The following is a 13,974-nucleotide window of genomic DNA, read 5'->3' as shown; positions in this document are numbered from 1 at the left end:
ATACCACTAGGTTAAACAGTTTAAAAAAAAAAATACACGAATAACAAAACCATAATGCAGATAGAGCATTTTCCTCACAGCAGTTTTCATGATAGCTGGTGGAACAAGTCACTGTTAATTTTAAAAAAATAGTTTGACACTTAAGCAATCAGAAATGCTGACATGCCAACCTCATATATCTCTAATCGTTTTCACAGTTCTTCCCCTTTGTATATCACACCTTTGGATTGTTGCAAAAAAGGGGCCAGTAATGAAACCAAATAATCCTTGACATTCTGTTCTCATATGTTTATTTTCATGTAAAGTTCTGTCTTTGGTGCTATTTTAACATGCCAAATCACATGCGAACTTAGATGTTGCTATAATGGCAACTTTTTCTAAAGGTTTCCCTTATCCAGTTGTGTCCTACTCTAATAGGCATTGCTCATCTCTATTTCTTAGCCGAGGGAGCCAGCATTGTCTGAAGACATTTCCATGGTCATGTGGCCGGCATCGTTTATGCCAAGGCGCATGGAACGCTGTTACCGTCCCACTGATGTGGTACCTATTTATGTACTTGTGTTTGTATGCTTTCGAACTGCTAGGTGGGCAGGAGCTGAGACAAGTAACAGGAACTCACCCTGTTGCATGATGCGCAAGTCTCAAACCAGCTGACAAGCTCAATGTCTTTAACCACTGAGCCATCGCACCCCCTTGGGGAAAAAAAGTCATGCTTTGAAGAAGTCTACTCTAAAAGCTACATATGACATAATGTTGCTGGAAGAGCCTTCCTTCCTTCCTTACCTAGACATGTAAGGAAGAGCAGTGATGGCTAACTTTTTCGGCACCGAGTCCCGAAAACGTGTGTGTGTGTGCATACCCATAATGCAATGCATGAGCAAACCCCCCTGCGCACCCCGCCCCAGCACATGTGCGTGTGATCCCCTACATGTGCCCAGCTAATGCGTGCATGACCCCAGCAGCCCCCCGTGCACGACCCCCAAGCACGCATGTATGACCCCAACGTGCACCTCCCCATGCATGGGTGCGCGACCCCCAGGCATGTGCCCCGCCCCCTGCACATGCACGCACATTTCCCGCATATGCCCCGCCCCCCGCTGACCCAAAAACCAGCTGGCCGGCGGGAGGCACATACTCATGCACGGCGGAGCTGGGGCAATGGCTCGTGTGCCCACAGAGAGGGCTCTGTGTGCCACAGGTTCGCCATCACAGTTATAGAGTCTTCTGGGTAGGGTATCCTATGACTGTTGGGGACATAATCCTCGTGATAAAATGGTTTGAATGTTTAGGGATTTTCCTGCTACCTTGAGAAATTAGTTGTGGTGACACCTAAAACTGTTTTTCGTCAGTTGTGGTTTTAACATGTTCCACAATTTCCTTGATGGAGAGGGTACTGTGTCAATTGAGACTCGACATAAGTCAGTAAAAACAACTCAGAAGCATAAATGGGAAATAACATGATAATTGCAGTTGTATGATTCTTTAGAGATGTGGGTTAGACATGGCATTATTTGGTCTCTTTCAGTTGGGTTTAGTGTCCTTTCTTGATCCAATTTCAGACATTATATTTATATACAAGGGGAGTTTCACCAATTTTCCTCTCCGCCTGCCACACGGAAGAGAGAGTGTGAGTGAAGAAAAAGGAACAGCATCACCTCTCATTTAATTTTAGCATTTGTTTCCTATGAGGCATAGCTACTAGGTGCATTTCTTAAACTTTTTCTTGTCATGGATTTCTAAATAAGCATTCAGAAAATGCAAGGAGTTAAACACATACATTTTGAATCTTCCAGAGAATCCCAGTTTACATTTTCAATGTGTACAATAATGAATATTATTAATATTTAACTGTGCCTTATCTTTTTTTTTGTTTTTATTTTAAAGGTCTTTTTATTAGGTTTTGTACTTAAAATATTTAGCCAAAATTATTTTCCACTTGAATAATTGTATGTATTTCCTGCTTTATAATAAGAACTCTGTAGCTTTATGGCATTAGTTGGCAAAATTTCAGAACATAATATTTCAGAGGATTGTGTGGGAGTTGGGGAATGGATCTCCAGCCCAATGAAATTACAGTTTTAGATAATCATCAGTGTATTTCCTGTTCGCACATTGTTTGTTTGCTTATATAAGACATCAGTTCCACTTAGCATAGCAGATAAAGTAATAATACCGGTAACTGTAAAAGTAAGTAACTGCACTTACAACCTCTTCATCATTGTCCTAGACCAGGGGTATCAAACTCAAGGCCTGGGGCCCGGATTCAGCCCGCAGGGTACTTAGATCTGGCCCACAGGGCCACCCAGGAAACAGTGAAGGACCGGCCCACAGTGCTTCTGCCAGCGAAAACGGGCTCCTGAGCTCCGTTTTCAGCTGCCACAACCTCCTGCAGTCCTCTGCAGTGAAAATGGAGCTCCGTTTTCACTGGCAAAGGGGTGCAGGAGGCAGTGGCAGTTGAAACCAGAGCTCAGGAGCCCGTTTTCGCTGGCAGAGCGCTCGGGCCACCACAGGCGCCCCCGGCAGGAGTGACGTCGAGCTGGCCATACCCACCCTGGCCATGCCCACCCCAGCCCCCTTAGGTCAAACACAACCCTGATGCGGCCCTCAGTGAAATCAAGTTTGACAACCCTGTCCTAGGCTGAAGTTGTTTTTGGTATCTTCATGCTATTTGTAAAAGGTAAAGGTAAAGGTTCCCCTCGCACATATGTGCTAGTCGTTCCTGACTCTAGGGGGCGGTGCTCATCTCTGTTTCAAAGCCAAAGAGCCAGCGCTGTTGAAGACGTCTCTGTGGTCATGTGGCCAGCATGACTAAATGCCAAAGTCTCACGGAACGTTGTTACCTTCCCACCAAAGGTGGTCCCTATTTTTCTACTTGCATTTTTTACATGCTTTCGAACTGCTAGGTTGGCAGAAGCTGGGACAAGTAACGGGCGCTCACCCTGTTACGCGGCACCAGGGATTCGAATGGCTGAACTGCCGAACTTTCAATCGAGAAGCTCAGCATCTTAGCCACTGAGTCACCGCATCCCTAATGTTATTTGTACTTTTCCATTACCATATTTTTCGGAGTATAAAACACACCTTTTCCCCCCTAAAAAAGGCTGAAAATTTGGGTACATTTTATACTCTAAATGTAGCTTTTTTGAAGCTAACGAGGCACTAGCGAGCGTCTTCCCAGCTTTGCCTCCTTTTCTCATTCCTGCTTCCTCTCAGCTGTGCCTTAGAAGCTGTTTTTTATCCCCAAGCAGGAGATAAAAAACCAGCAAACTAATATGCTGAAGCTGACCCAGACTAAGGACACTAGTCAGATGAATATCTGGTAGGCAGATATTTTTCCCCCCTATTTTCCTCCCCAAAAACTAAGCTGCGTCTTATACTCCGGTGCGTTTTATACTCCGAAAAATACGGTAATTAATTTTCAGTCACAATCCATTTTTGTGAACCAAGTAAGGATAATTCCAGCATCCTCAATTAAAAGCAAAAGCAACTTGAAGAAGCATAAACACTTAAGAAGCATAAAGCATGGAAAATAGCTAGGTAAACTGGTATTTAATCTATGTAAACTGGTATGCAAACTATGTAATCTCGATCACGGTCTGCATTACCTACATGAAGGGCTCCTGGCAAGGGATGGGCTGCACCTCAGAAGAACCAGGAAGAATGTGTTCAGAAAATGAGTGGCTCAGCTTATCTCAAGAGCTTTAAAGGGTGGAGGGTGACCAATTTTTAGGACCGAATCCCAAGCATAAAACCCAAGACAAACAATCAAACAAGGATGTAGGGAGTGATGGGAAGGAAGGAAACCTCAGATATAAAGCAGGAGAGGTGGAAAGTATACCCAGGATCAGTCATAAAGGACCGAGATGCCTATACACTAATGCTCAAACTTTAGGGGAAAAAACAGGGTGAATTTAAAGGACTAGTACAGTGATGGCAAACCTTTTAGACACCGAGTGCCCAAACTGCGGTCATGCATGCCCAAGCAGAAAGGTGCACGTGTGCTAACGCATGTGTGAACATGTGCGTGCATGTGCATGCAGTCACATGTGGACATGTGCATGCATGGACATGCATGAAAGTGCACATGTGTGGACATGCGCACATGCGCAGCAGAGACCCGAAGACCAGCTGGCTGGCGGGAGGCGGGGCATCCCAACACCAGCAGCGTGGCAAGAGGTAAGATCTTCTTCTTTCGTGACCTTCTGTTTCGTCGTTTGCAGAGAAACAGAAGCTCACGAAAGAAACGCTACGTAGACCTGACCTGGGGTGACGGCGCGTGCCATCTGTGTGGGACTCTGTGCGGGACTCTGTGTGCCACCTCTGGCACTTGTGTCATAGGTTCACCATCACGGTACTAGTATATGAAGGCAAGTATGATATACCGTATTTTTCGGAGTATAAGGCACACCGGAGTAAATAAATAAAATAAAATAAATAAATAATTTTATTTCTATACCGCCCTTCTCCCGAAGGACTCAGGGTGGTGTACAGCCTATTAAAAGCACAAAGACAGACATTAATTAAAAATAATTAAAATTATTAAATAATTTCGGCTCAGATTTAAAACCCCAAAAATTTAAAACACCCAATTTAAAAAATCATTACATTGATAGCCCGGCCTGGCGGAACAGCAGGGTCTTGAGGGCACAGCGAAATACACGGAGGTGGGAGATCTTACGCCTTTCCGGGGGCAGTTCATTCCACAGGGCAGGGGCTCCCACAGAGAAGGCCCTCCCCCTGGGTGTCGCCAGCCGATATAACTTGGCCGATGGCACCCTGAGGAGACCCTCTCTGTGGGAGCAGACCGCCCAGTGGGAGGCTGTTGGTGGCAGAAGTCGGTCTCGAAGGTGCCCGGGTCCTATGTCATGGAGCGCTTTAAAAGTGGTGACCAGCACCTTGAATTGCACCCGGAAGACCACTGGGAGCCAGTGCAGCTCACGCAGGATTGGTGTCACGTGGGCACGAGTTGCGCCCATAACGCAACTCGTATAAGTATAAAGACGCACCTTAGTTTTTGGGGAGGAAAATAAGAAAAAAGCTGATTGGTGGGTGTATGGCCTCCCGGAATACCCCTAATCAGCTGCTCCCAGAGGTGAATTTTAGCAACAGGTTCCTTGCTTGTGAGCTCTGTGCCTTGCTTTTTTTTTGCTTTTTTTTCTGACTCTGAAGCTCTGTTTGGGGGCTTTTTTTCTGAAGCTCTGTTTGGGGCCTTTTTTTTTTGAAGCTCTGTTTGGGGGCTTTTTCTCCTGAAGCTCTATTTGGAGGCTTTTTTTCTGAAGCTTTCAGCCTCTGAAACCTCCTTTGAGAAGCTGGGCGGGGCTACATTCGGAGTATAAGACATACCCAGATTTTCACCCTCTTTTTTGGAGGAAAAATACTCCGAAAAATACGGTACTTGCCATTACTGAAACACTCACAACTGGAATGTACTGCTGTAAGTATATAAATTGTTCAAAAGAAACAGACTTACCAAAAGAAAAGGTAGAGTTGCATTACATGTAAAATAAAAATAAAAATCACTACACCTCAACAGATATGCATAAAACCAAGGATAAAAGCCTTCTTGAATGTATATGGGCTAATATAAAAGAGAGAAAAAAAGAAATGACATTGCCATAGGTCAGTGATAGCTAACCTTTTTGCCATTGCGTGCCAAGAGAGGGGGGCAGGGGAAGCTCACGTGTGTGGGTGCCCACACCCATAATTCTATGCGCCCTGCCCTGCGCATGCGTGTGCAACCCCCCTCCCCCCCGCTCCTGGCACGTGATGGCCAGGTAGACCCGTTTTTCTTCCTTACCTGGCTCCAGACCCTCTCTATGCATCTGGGAAGGGTGAAAACAGCCTTTCCCACTCCCTCGGAGGCCTGAAAGGGCTCATTTCCCAACTCCCGGTGGAAGGCTCTGGAGGCTGGGGACAGCAAAAAAGTCACTTCCTGTCCCACCGGGAGTTGGGGAATGAGCCCTTTCAGGCCTTTGGAGGGCCTCCGAGGGAGTGGGAAAGGCTGTTTTTGCCCTTCCCAGATGCGTAGAGAGGGTCTGGAGCCAGGTAAGAAAGAAAAACGGGCCTTCCCCATCTCCCCCATCCCCTCCGGAGGCAGGAAACAGCCTGTTTCCCTACTCCTGGTGGGCCTAGAAGGCCCGAAAATCAGCTGGCCGGCGCGCGCATGCTCCCCAGAGCTGAACTGGCATGCCCACTGATATGGCTATGCGTGCCACAGGTTCGCCATGATGGCCATAGGTGTATATTACAGGCCACCCAAACAGTTGTGGGTTTCAAAAAAGTTTACTACCGGTTCTGTGGGTGTGGCTTGGTGGGTGTGGTGGGTGTGGCTTGGTGGGCGTGGCAGGGGAAGGTTACTGCAAAATCCCCATTTCCTTTTCCATAATTTAAATTCCTTCCATTCTTCCCCTTTTTCCAAGTTTGATTTTTTTAGAAATTGTATCGTATCTTTCCTTTCAAAATGCCACAGCTAGCACAATAAACCAAGCGCAAGTGAAATCGAAATGCAGAAATGTACCAAATTGAAAAAAGGTATTGAGGAAAACAAGTAATATCCCCTAAGACAGGGGTATCAAACTCAGTTTCATTGAGGGCCACACCAGGGTTGTGTTGGACCTTGGGGGGCCAGGGTGGGCGTGGCCAGCTTGATGTCACTTGTGTCAGGGGCGCCTGTGGTGGCCCAAGCGCTCTGCCAGTGAAAACTGACTCCTGAGCTCCGTTTTCGGCTTCCACGGCCTCCTACAATTCTCTGCCAGTGAAAACGGAGCTTGAGAGGGGTTCCGTTTTCTCTGGCAGAGGGTTGCAGGAGGCTGTGGCAGCCGAAAATGTTGCTCAGGAACCTGTTTTCATTGGCAGAACCACCGTGGGCCGGTCCTTCACTATTTCCAGAGTAGCCCCGTGGGCCAGATCTAAGTAACTCGCAGGCCAGATCCAACCCCGGGCCTTGAGTTTGACACCTCTGCCCTAAGACTTAAGGTGATTTGGTGCAGCAGGTTTGATTTCAGGAGATTAAGCCAAGCAAATTTGAAAAGACTTCCTTAGGTGAGGATGTTTAGGCATATACATTAATAAAAAGGGAGGTGAGATTCTGTCTGAAGAAAGCTGTGGAACATCAGGACATCTCCAGTTCCAAATTAAGAGTTCTTGTTATTTTATTTATTTATTTTATTTTATCATATTTATATACCGCCCTACTCCCGAAGGACTCAGGGCGATGAACAGCCAAGATAAAAATACAAATAACATACAAAACTTAAAAGCTATTAAAAATAGATTAAATAATTTGGGCTCAAAAACAAATTTAAAAACATCCAATTTATGTAAAACATTTAAAACCCAATTTAAAAGGGAGAGTTAGGCCAGACCAGCCTGTTGGAATAAAAACGTTTTTAGGGCGCGGCGGAAAGTGCGTAAATCTTGGATCCTCCGTATCTCCGGGGGGAGCTCGTTCCAGATGGCAGGTGCCCCCACAGAGAAGGCTCTCCCCCTGGGGGCCACCAGTCGACATTGTTTGGCCGACGGCACCCTGAGGAGCCCCTGTCTATGGGAGCAAACTGATCAGTGAGAGGCTACTGGTGGCAGAAGGCGATCTCATAAGTACCCTGGTCCTGAGCCATGGAGCACTCTAAAGGTGGTAACCAAAACCTTGAAGCGCACCCGGAAGACCACTGGGAGCCAGTGCAGCTCGCGCAGGAGGGGGGTCACATGGGAGCGCCACGTCACTCCCATCACCACCCGCGCGGCCGCATTCTGGACCAGTTGGAGCCTCCGGGTGTTCCTCAAGGGGAGCCCCATGTAGAGAGCAATGCAGTAGTCCAGGCGTGAGGTGACAAGGGCGTGAGTGACCGTGCGTAATGAGTCCCGATCCAGAAAGGGACGCAACTGGTGAATCAGGCGAACCTGATAAAAAGTCCTCCCGGCCACGGCCGTCATATGCTTTTCTAAAGACAGCCGTGAGTCCAGGAGGACGCCCAAGTTGCGAACCCCATCCATGGGGGCCAACGACTTGCCCCCAATAGTCAGTGATGGCGCCAACTGACTATATCGGGACGTTGTGAACCTGGGATGCACACAAGGACCTCAGGTGATGATTTTAGTTAAGTGAGTACGTTTCAATGAGAAGGGAGGGAGAATCTTCAGATATTCTGATCTCAAAAATGCTTAACATAACTTTGAAGTGGATCCCACAGCGGATAGCTACTGCAGTTTGTCATTCTTTTAATACAAGGTTCACATGCTCCTTGTTATAAACCTGGTTTCTCTCTATCCAACATAAATTAACAAGTACTCCCTCTCTTGACACAATCAGAAAAGCCAAGGATAGCTTGGTGGCATTATTATTCTAATAGCAGCTATAACAAATAACTTGTCGGTACCATCTCCTCAAATTTCTTTCCTTCCTTATAGCACAGACAATATTCTATAGACATTTATTCCTTGAAATGTCTTTGTCATTTATAGTGTAAATACACCAAAGTAAGTAAAGAAGAAATAATGGTCAAAAACAGGGTGGATTTGATTTAAATCAAGTTGATTTAAATCACAATTTAAATCATGATTTAAATCACTAGTAAAAAGGCTTGATTTAAATAAACTCGATTTAAATCATAATTTTTAAAAAGCAACTGTCATCTCTGCTACTCCTTTGACCCACTGTTGACTCACCGATAGTCCCAGTGTTGCAGAATATACAGCCTCATGCTACATAACTAAGATCCATTTCATGCTGAATAAACTAAATTATTTATGTATCTTAAATAGAAAACTATCTTACGATAGATTTTTACCCCAAAAGTTTTTTATTAAAATAAATTCGATAAAAATCAAAAAAATCCGATTTAAATTAAAAAAATCTGATTTTTTTGATTTTTTTTAAAAAAAATCATTGATTTTTATCCACCCTGGTCAAAAATCAGTGGTAAAATTCAAATTTTTTTACTACTGGTTCTGTGGCCGTCGCTTGGTGGGCGTGCTGTGGCTTGGTGGGCGTGGCTTGGTGGGCGTGGCAGGGGAAGGATACTGCAAAATCTCCATTCCCACCCCACTCTAGGGGAAGTATACTGCAAAATCCATTCTCTCCCCACTCCTGGGAGAAGGATATTGCAAAATCTCCATTCCCACCCCACTCTGGGGCCAGCCAGAGGTGGTATTTGCCGTTTCTCCGAACTACTCAAAATTTCTGCTACCAGTTCTCCAGAACCTGTCAGAACCTGCTGGATCTCACCCCTGTCAAAAATATTCTGTTTTGCTGTTTTCTAGTGCAGTTACAGCCCAGACAAAACCTTTTCAATGTCCACTTTAAGAGATCCAAGAATATTTACATGCTGAGCCATCACATAAAATTTTCATTTGGGTTGTTAGACTGCTAAACCACTGATGTCCGTCTTCAGTTATTCTTCCTCTGCCTACCACATGCTATTTCCTCTTTCTCACAGTCACACGATATACAAGCGGTTTTTCCCCTCTTCCTCAAAAGTTTCTCCCCCTCTCATTTGTCTTTTTTTGTTTTGTGATTGCTGTTCATCTTGGCTTGAATTCCCTTGAGCTTTTCATCGTCTAACCTTCGCACAACCATTGCACAAGGCCTGTTTTCCAAGGAATAACCTTTATTTCCAAGAACTTTTAGCAGTGAGCGCAGAGTTGCTTATTCAATTGTGAACCTCTGATGCTGGGGTGGCTCAGGCACCAATGGAGGAGAAAAAGAATAAGGAGAAAGGTATCTCATTTTCTAATCTGCCCCACTCTGTTAACTTTGTATTTCTGTAAAAATTCTGCTGTTTTCTCTTGACTTTTAAGTAATGGATGTTTGGCTAAAGCGGATATGATGGGAGCATCGCCTGTATAATTATATTGGTACAACTTGTTGGTGGAGGAATATTTGCTGGAGAACAACAGTTGCAGTTCTTAGTTGTTCCTTCCCAGGGCTCTGGTTGGTCTTTACGCTTGGAAGATTGAACCGTGTTTGACTCATAAGGGCACATTCAGACAGACAGCTGAATGTGCGTTCCTTTATTTTATGCAGTGGCACAATTTGTTTTGCCTACCTATCAGGACTACATGCGGACTCTACTCTGCCTTGAGCAGAGTAGAGCAGCGAGTGCTACTACTATCCTAACAGATTAGTAAGGTGCAATAATTGATGGGTTTCTATGGCAACAGGAAAGCAGCCACCAATCACTCCCTCAATGTGGATGGCTTTGGCTGGGGAAGGAGACAAATCTTGATAGACAGAGTGACGGGTTTAGCAATAGCAATAGGAGTTAGACTTATATATCACTCCATAGTGTCTTACAGCACTCTCCGAGCTGTTTGTTAAATGTTAGCATATTGCCCCCAACAATCTGGGTCCTCATTTTACTGATCTCAGAAGGCTGGAAAGCTGAGTCAACCTTGAGCTGATCAGGATCAAACTGGTTATGGGCCTGCAATATTGCATTTTAACCACTGTGCCACCATTGCTCCTTTAGCCATCTACTGTATTTTTTTGGAGTATAAGACGCTCCAGAGTATAAGACGCACATTAATTTTTGGGGAGGAAAACAAAACAAAAAAATCTGCCTCTGCCTACCGGCGTCCATTGGTATTCATCTGGTTAGCGTCCTTGCAGCAGAGAGCAAACAGCCTGGTCACCTTCACCACATTATCGCAGCCTGATTCAGCATAAGCAGCTGAATCAGCATAAGGAGCTGATTCAGCATAAGCAGCTGAATCAGCATAAACAGCTGATTCAGCATAAGCAGCTGATTGGTGGATCGGCCTCCCGGAATATCCCCAATCAGCTGTTCCAGGCTGCAGGGATTGCCACAGACCATCGCCGCTTCCATGCCTCATGTTTTTGGCCTCTGTGCCTGGCGTTTTTGGCCTCTGAACGCTCCATTTTAGATCCATTCCAGGCTGTGGGGATTGCCACAGCACATCACCGCCAATCGTTGACTCCACCCTTTGGCAGTTTTTGGCCTCCGCAAGTCGCGTTTTCGGCCTCCACACATCGCATTTTTGGGTGGTTCCAGGTGGCAGGGATCGCTGCCCACCAATCCCCGCCACCTGGAACCACCCGAAAACGTGCGCTGAGGGCAAAAACGGGGCATGCAGAGGCTGAAAACATGATGCGCAGAGGCAGCAGTTGGCAGCAATATGCTGTGGCGATCCCTGCAACCTAGAACGGGTCTAAAATGGAGTGTTCAGAGGCCAAAAACCCGACACGTGGAGGCTAAAACCATGACGCACAGAGAACAAAAACATGAGGCATGGAGACAGCGATGTGCTGTGGCGATCCCTGCAGCCTGGAACAGGTCTAAAACAGCGTGCGGAGGCTGAAAACGCGACTTGCGGAGGCCGAAAACTGCCAAAGGGTGGGGGCCAGCAGCTGAGTGGGGCTACATTCGGTGTATAAGACACACCCAAATTTTCTCCCTCTTTTAGGGCGGGGAGTGCATCTTATACTCTGAAAAAAACGGTAAGTTGGGTGAGTTGAGTACTGGCCTAGTGATCCAGGTGTAACCTGCCTGTCAGATTTGTGAAGAAAAAAAGATACCTTAACTGCAGCATTGTCCTGCAATGTAGCCTATTGATTGGAAGTTCACAAGCGGTTTTACGCTGGACTTATAAATTTGTCAATGTGAGTGGCAGAGATCATACTTGATCGGAGAGGTTGCAAATCAAAGAGTCAGGAGATGTATGCACTTTGCCTTTAAGTCAAAGCATGTTGACAAAGAGAATGAAGAAGCAGAGAAGTCCGGAGGCGCGTAGGGTCCAATTGATAGATTCAATGTACAAAGGCCAAAAATGGGGATATTGTTCCCAAAAAGGGGAGAAAGAGCCTGGTGGTTGTTTTTACATCGGCCAGTCATCGGCAGGGATTTACCATCAACACTCCTTGAGGAGATAAGCTGACCACCTGTTTTCTGCATGTCTTCTGCATGTCTTAGTTGCTGGTGAGTTCTTGGATCACGATCAGCCGTCTCTTTCTCTGACTTAGCTCCAGATCTCTTGAGATTCATTGTCCTTGGGAACTGCCTCAGCTGACGGGATTGCCTGCCACCTCTCTCTGGGCTGATGGACTATGGCTGCCCTCTTCAGAGGAAACATGCACCTTGAGCGCTGGGCATTTGTTTCCACATGAGTCCCACCAGCTGATCCCATAAAATAATAAGCACCACTTTTAAGATTTCTAGAGAAAGTAGTGGCGGAGGACCATCTCAAGGGACGTTTAAAAACGTCCTTGTTTCTTTAGCAATCTGAAAGAAGAGATTCTTAACGAACAGTTACTGTGACATTTTCCATCTTTAGGAAGGAGAGGTGTGATTATACGCTGCAGTTTTTTTTTAATGTTTTATTTATTTTATTTATATAACATAAAAATTCAATTTCCATCGAACAGTGTGTTGTCCGGATACAATTGTTTTTAGGCAGTCATAGTTCAAATGTTTACAATAGTATTCATCCCAATAATATTAATAGTATAATAAAGTTTAACATTATCTACTATAAAGAGTCTCCATTTTAACATTTCCTCTTTTTATGTCTCCCCCTTTCTAACTTCTGTTTCTATTGTCTAACCATTGATAAAACAGGTCCCATATCAAAAAAATATTCAGTTTCTTTTTTGTTCTTAATAGTAAGCGTTAGTCTATCCATTTCTGCACATTTTCTTAATTACACTTTCATCTGTTGGGATCTCATCATTCTTCCATTGTTGTGCAAGTACAATTCTAGCTGCAGTTAGTACATGTAAAATCAAATATATAGTCCTTTTATCATATTTTTCTGGTAAAATGTCCAATAAAAGTATCTCTGATTTCAAGTCTATGCTGCTTTATCATTTTTTCCAACCAAGTATGTATTTTTGTCCAATATTTTTTAACTTTTGGGCATGACTATCACATATGATAATATGAACCAGGTGTTTGATTGCACTGCCAACATTTAGCGGATCTACCTTTATACAATTTTGCCAGTCTTGGGGGTGCGAAATGCCATCTATAAAACATTTTATACAAATTTTCTTTATATGCAGTTGACATAGTCAAATGCTCCACAGTTCTCTTAACATCACTCTGACACTTCCCTTTATCAGCTGCATCTATTATTTCAGGATCTTCCCCTTTCTTGCATAAATAATATGGAAATGGGGGAAAAAATCCTTAGAACAATGAACCAAAAGAAGATATGGTGTAGGAATGGAGGTAGGAAGGATTTTAGAACTTTTACTTACCAAGTCTTAAAAACTATGAGCTTTCTGATACTTGTTCAATATCCAAATAATGGCATTTCTTCAGATTTCTTTTGTGTTAATATGTTCATGGTAAAATTATTCATTGGATCCCAACTCGTTGGATTATGTCTCAGGGGTCATGACTACTCTGTTGATTCCAACTTAATCCATTAAATTGGGATGTATCTTGCCTATAGATCAGTGATGGCGAACCATTTAGGCAGGGAATGCCCAAATTGCCCCACGCATGCACGGCAGAGACCCGAAAACCAGCTGGCTGGTGGGAGGCACGTGTGCACGCGTGGCACAGATCTGAAACAGAGCTGGGCTGACGGCGCACATGCCCACAGAGAGGGCTTTGCATGCCACCTCTGGCACACATGCCATAAATTCACCACCACTGCTATAGAACTCATCTAAGTATTGTTCTAATTTTGTTTGCTGCTCAGAGTCACCTTTATGAGATGGGCGGCCATATAAATCTCATCAACAAATAATCAGTCTGCCGTTTGGAAATACCCAGTGTCCACTCTCACACAAAAGGGGAAACAATTCTCATTTTTAGTGAAATAGTTATCTATTGTCACACAGAGCAGCTTTGCATCTGCTTATCTAAGCTACTAAATCAATTGGAAATGAAAAAATACTGTATACTGGGCCTTTTTTCCACTTCCATAAGATAATAGCAATAACAATACCACTTCATAGTGCTTTACAGCCTTTTCTAAGTAGTTTACAGAGTCACCATATTGCCCACTACA

General features: G+C 44.6%; 1 protein-coding gene across 4 annotated transcripts in view; it reads left to right on the top strand.

Moving 5' to 3' along the window:
* TEC (tec protein tyrosine kinase) overlaps nucleotides 1-13,974 on the top strand; it is an 88,124-nt gene that overhangs the window by 11,954 nt on the left and 62,196 nt on the right. Inside the window, exon 1 of one of the 4 annotated variants that reach the window (XM_060690842.2) lies at nucleotides 9,598-9,715. The exons of the other annotated variants lie outside the window; for them this stretch is intronic. Coding sequence (XP_060546825.1) covers nucleotides 9,665-9,715 — 51 coding nt within the window. The 5' untranslated portion in view covers nucleotides 9,598-9,664. Of the gene's footprint in view, nucleotides 1-9,597; nucleotides 9,716-13,974 lie in introns of those variants that run through there. 4 annotated transcript variants of the gene reach the window in all.

Source organism: Pantherophis guttatus, chromosome 8 (assembly GCF_059756535.1).
Source record: "Pantherophis guttatus breed Tessera chromosome 8, ASM5975653v1, whole genome shotgun sequence".
Classification (NCBI taxonomy): Eukaryota; Metazoa; Chordata; class Lepidosauria; order Squamata; family Colubridae; genus Pantherophis; species Pantherophis guttatus.
This window is presented reverse-complemented; position numbering and strand designations above follow the sequence as displayed.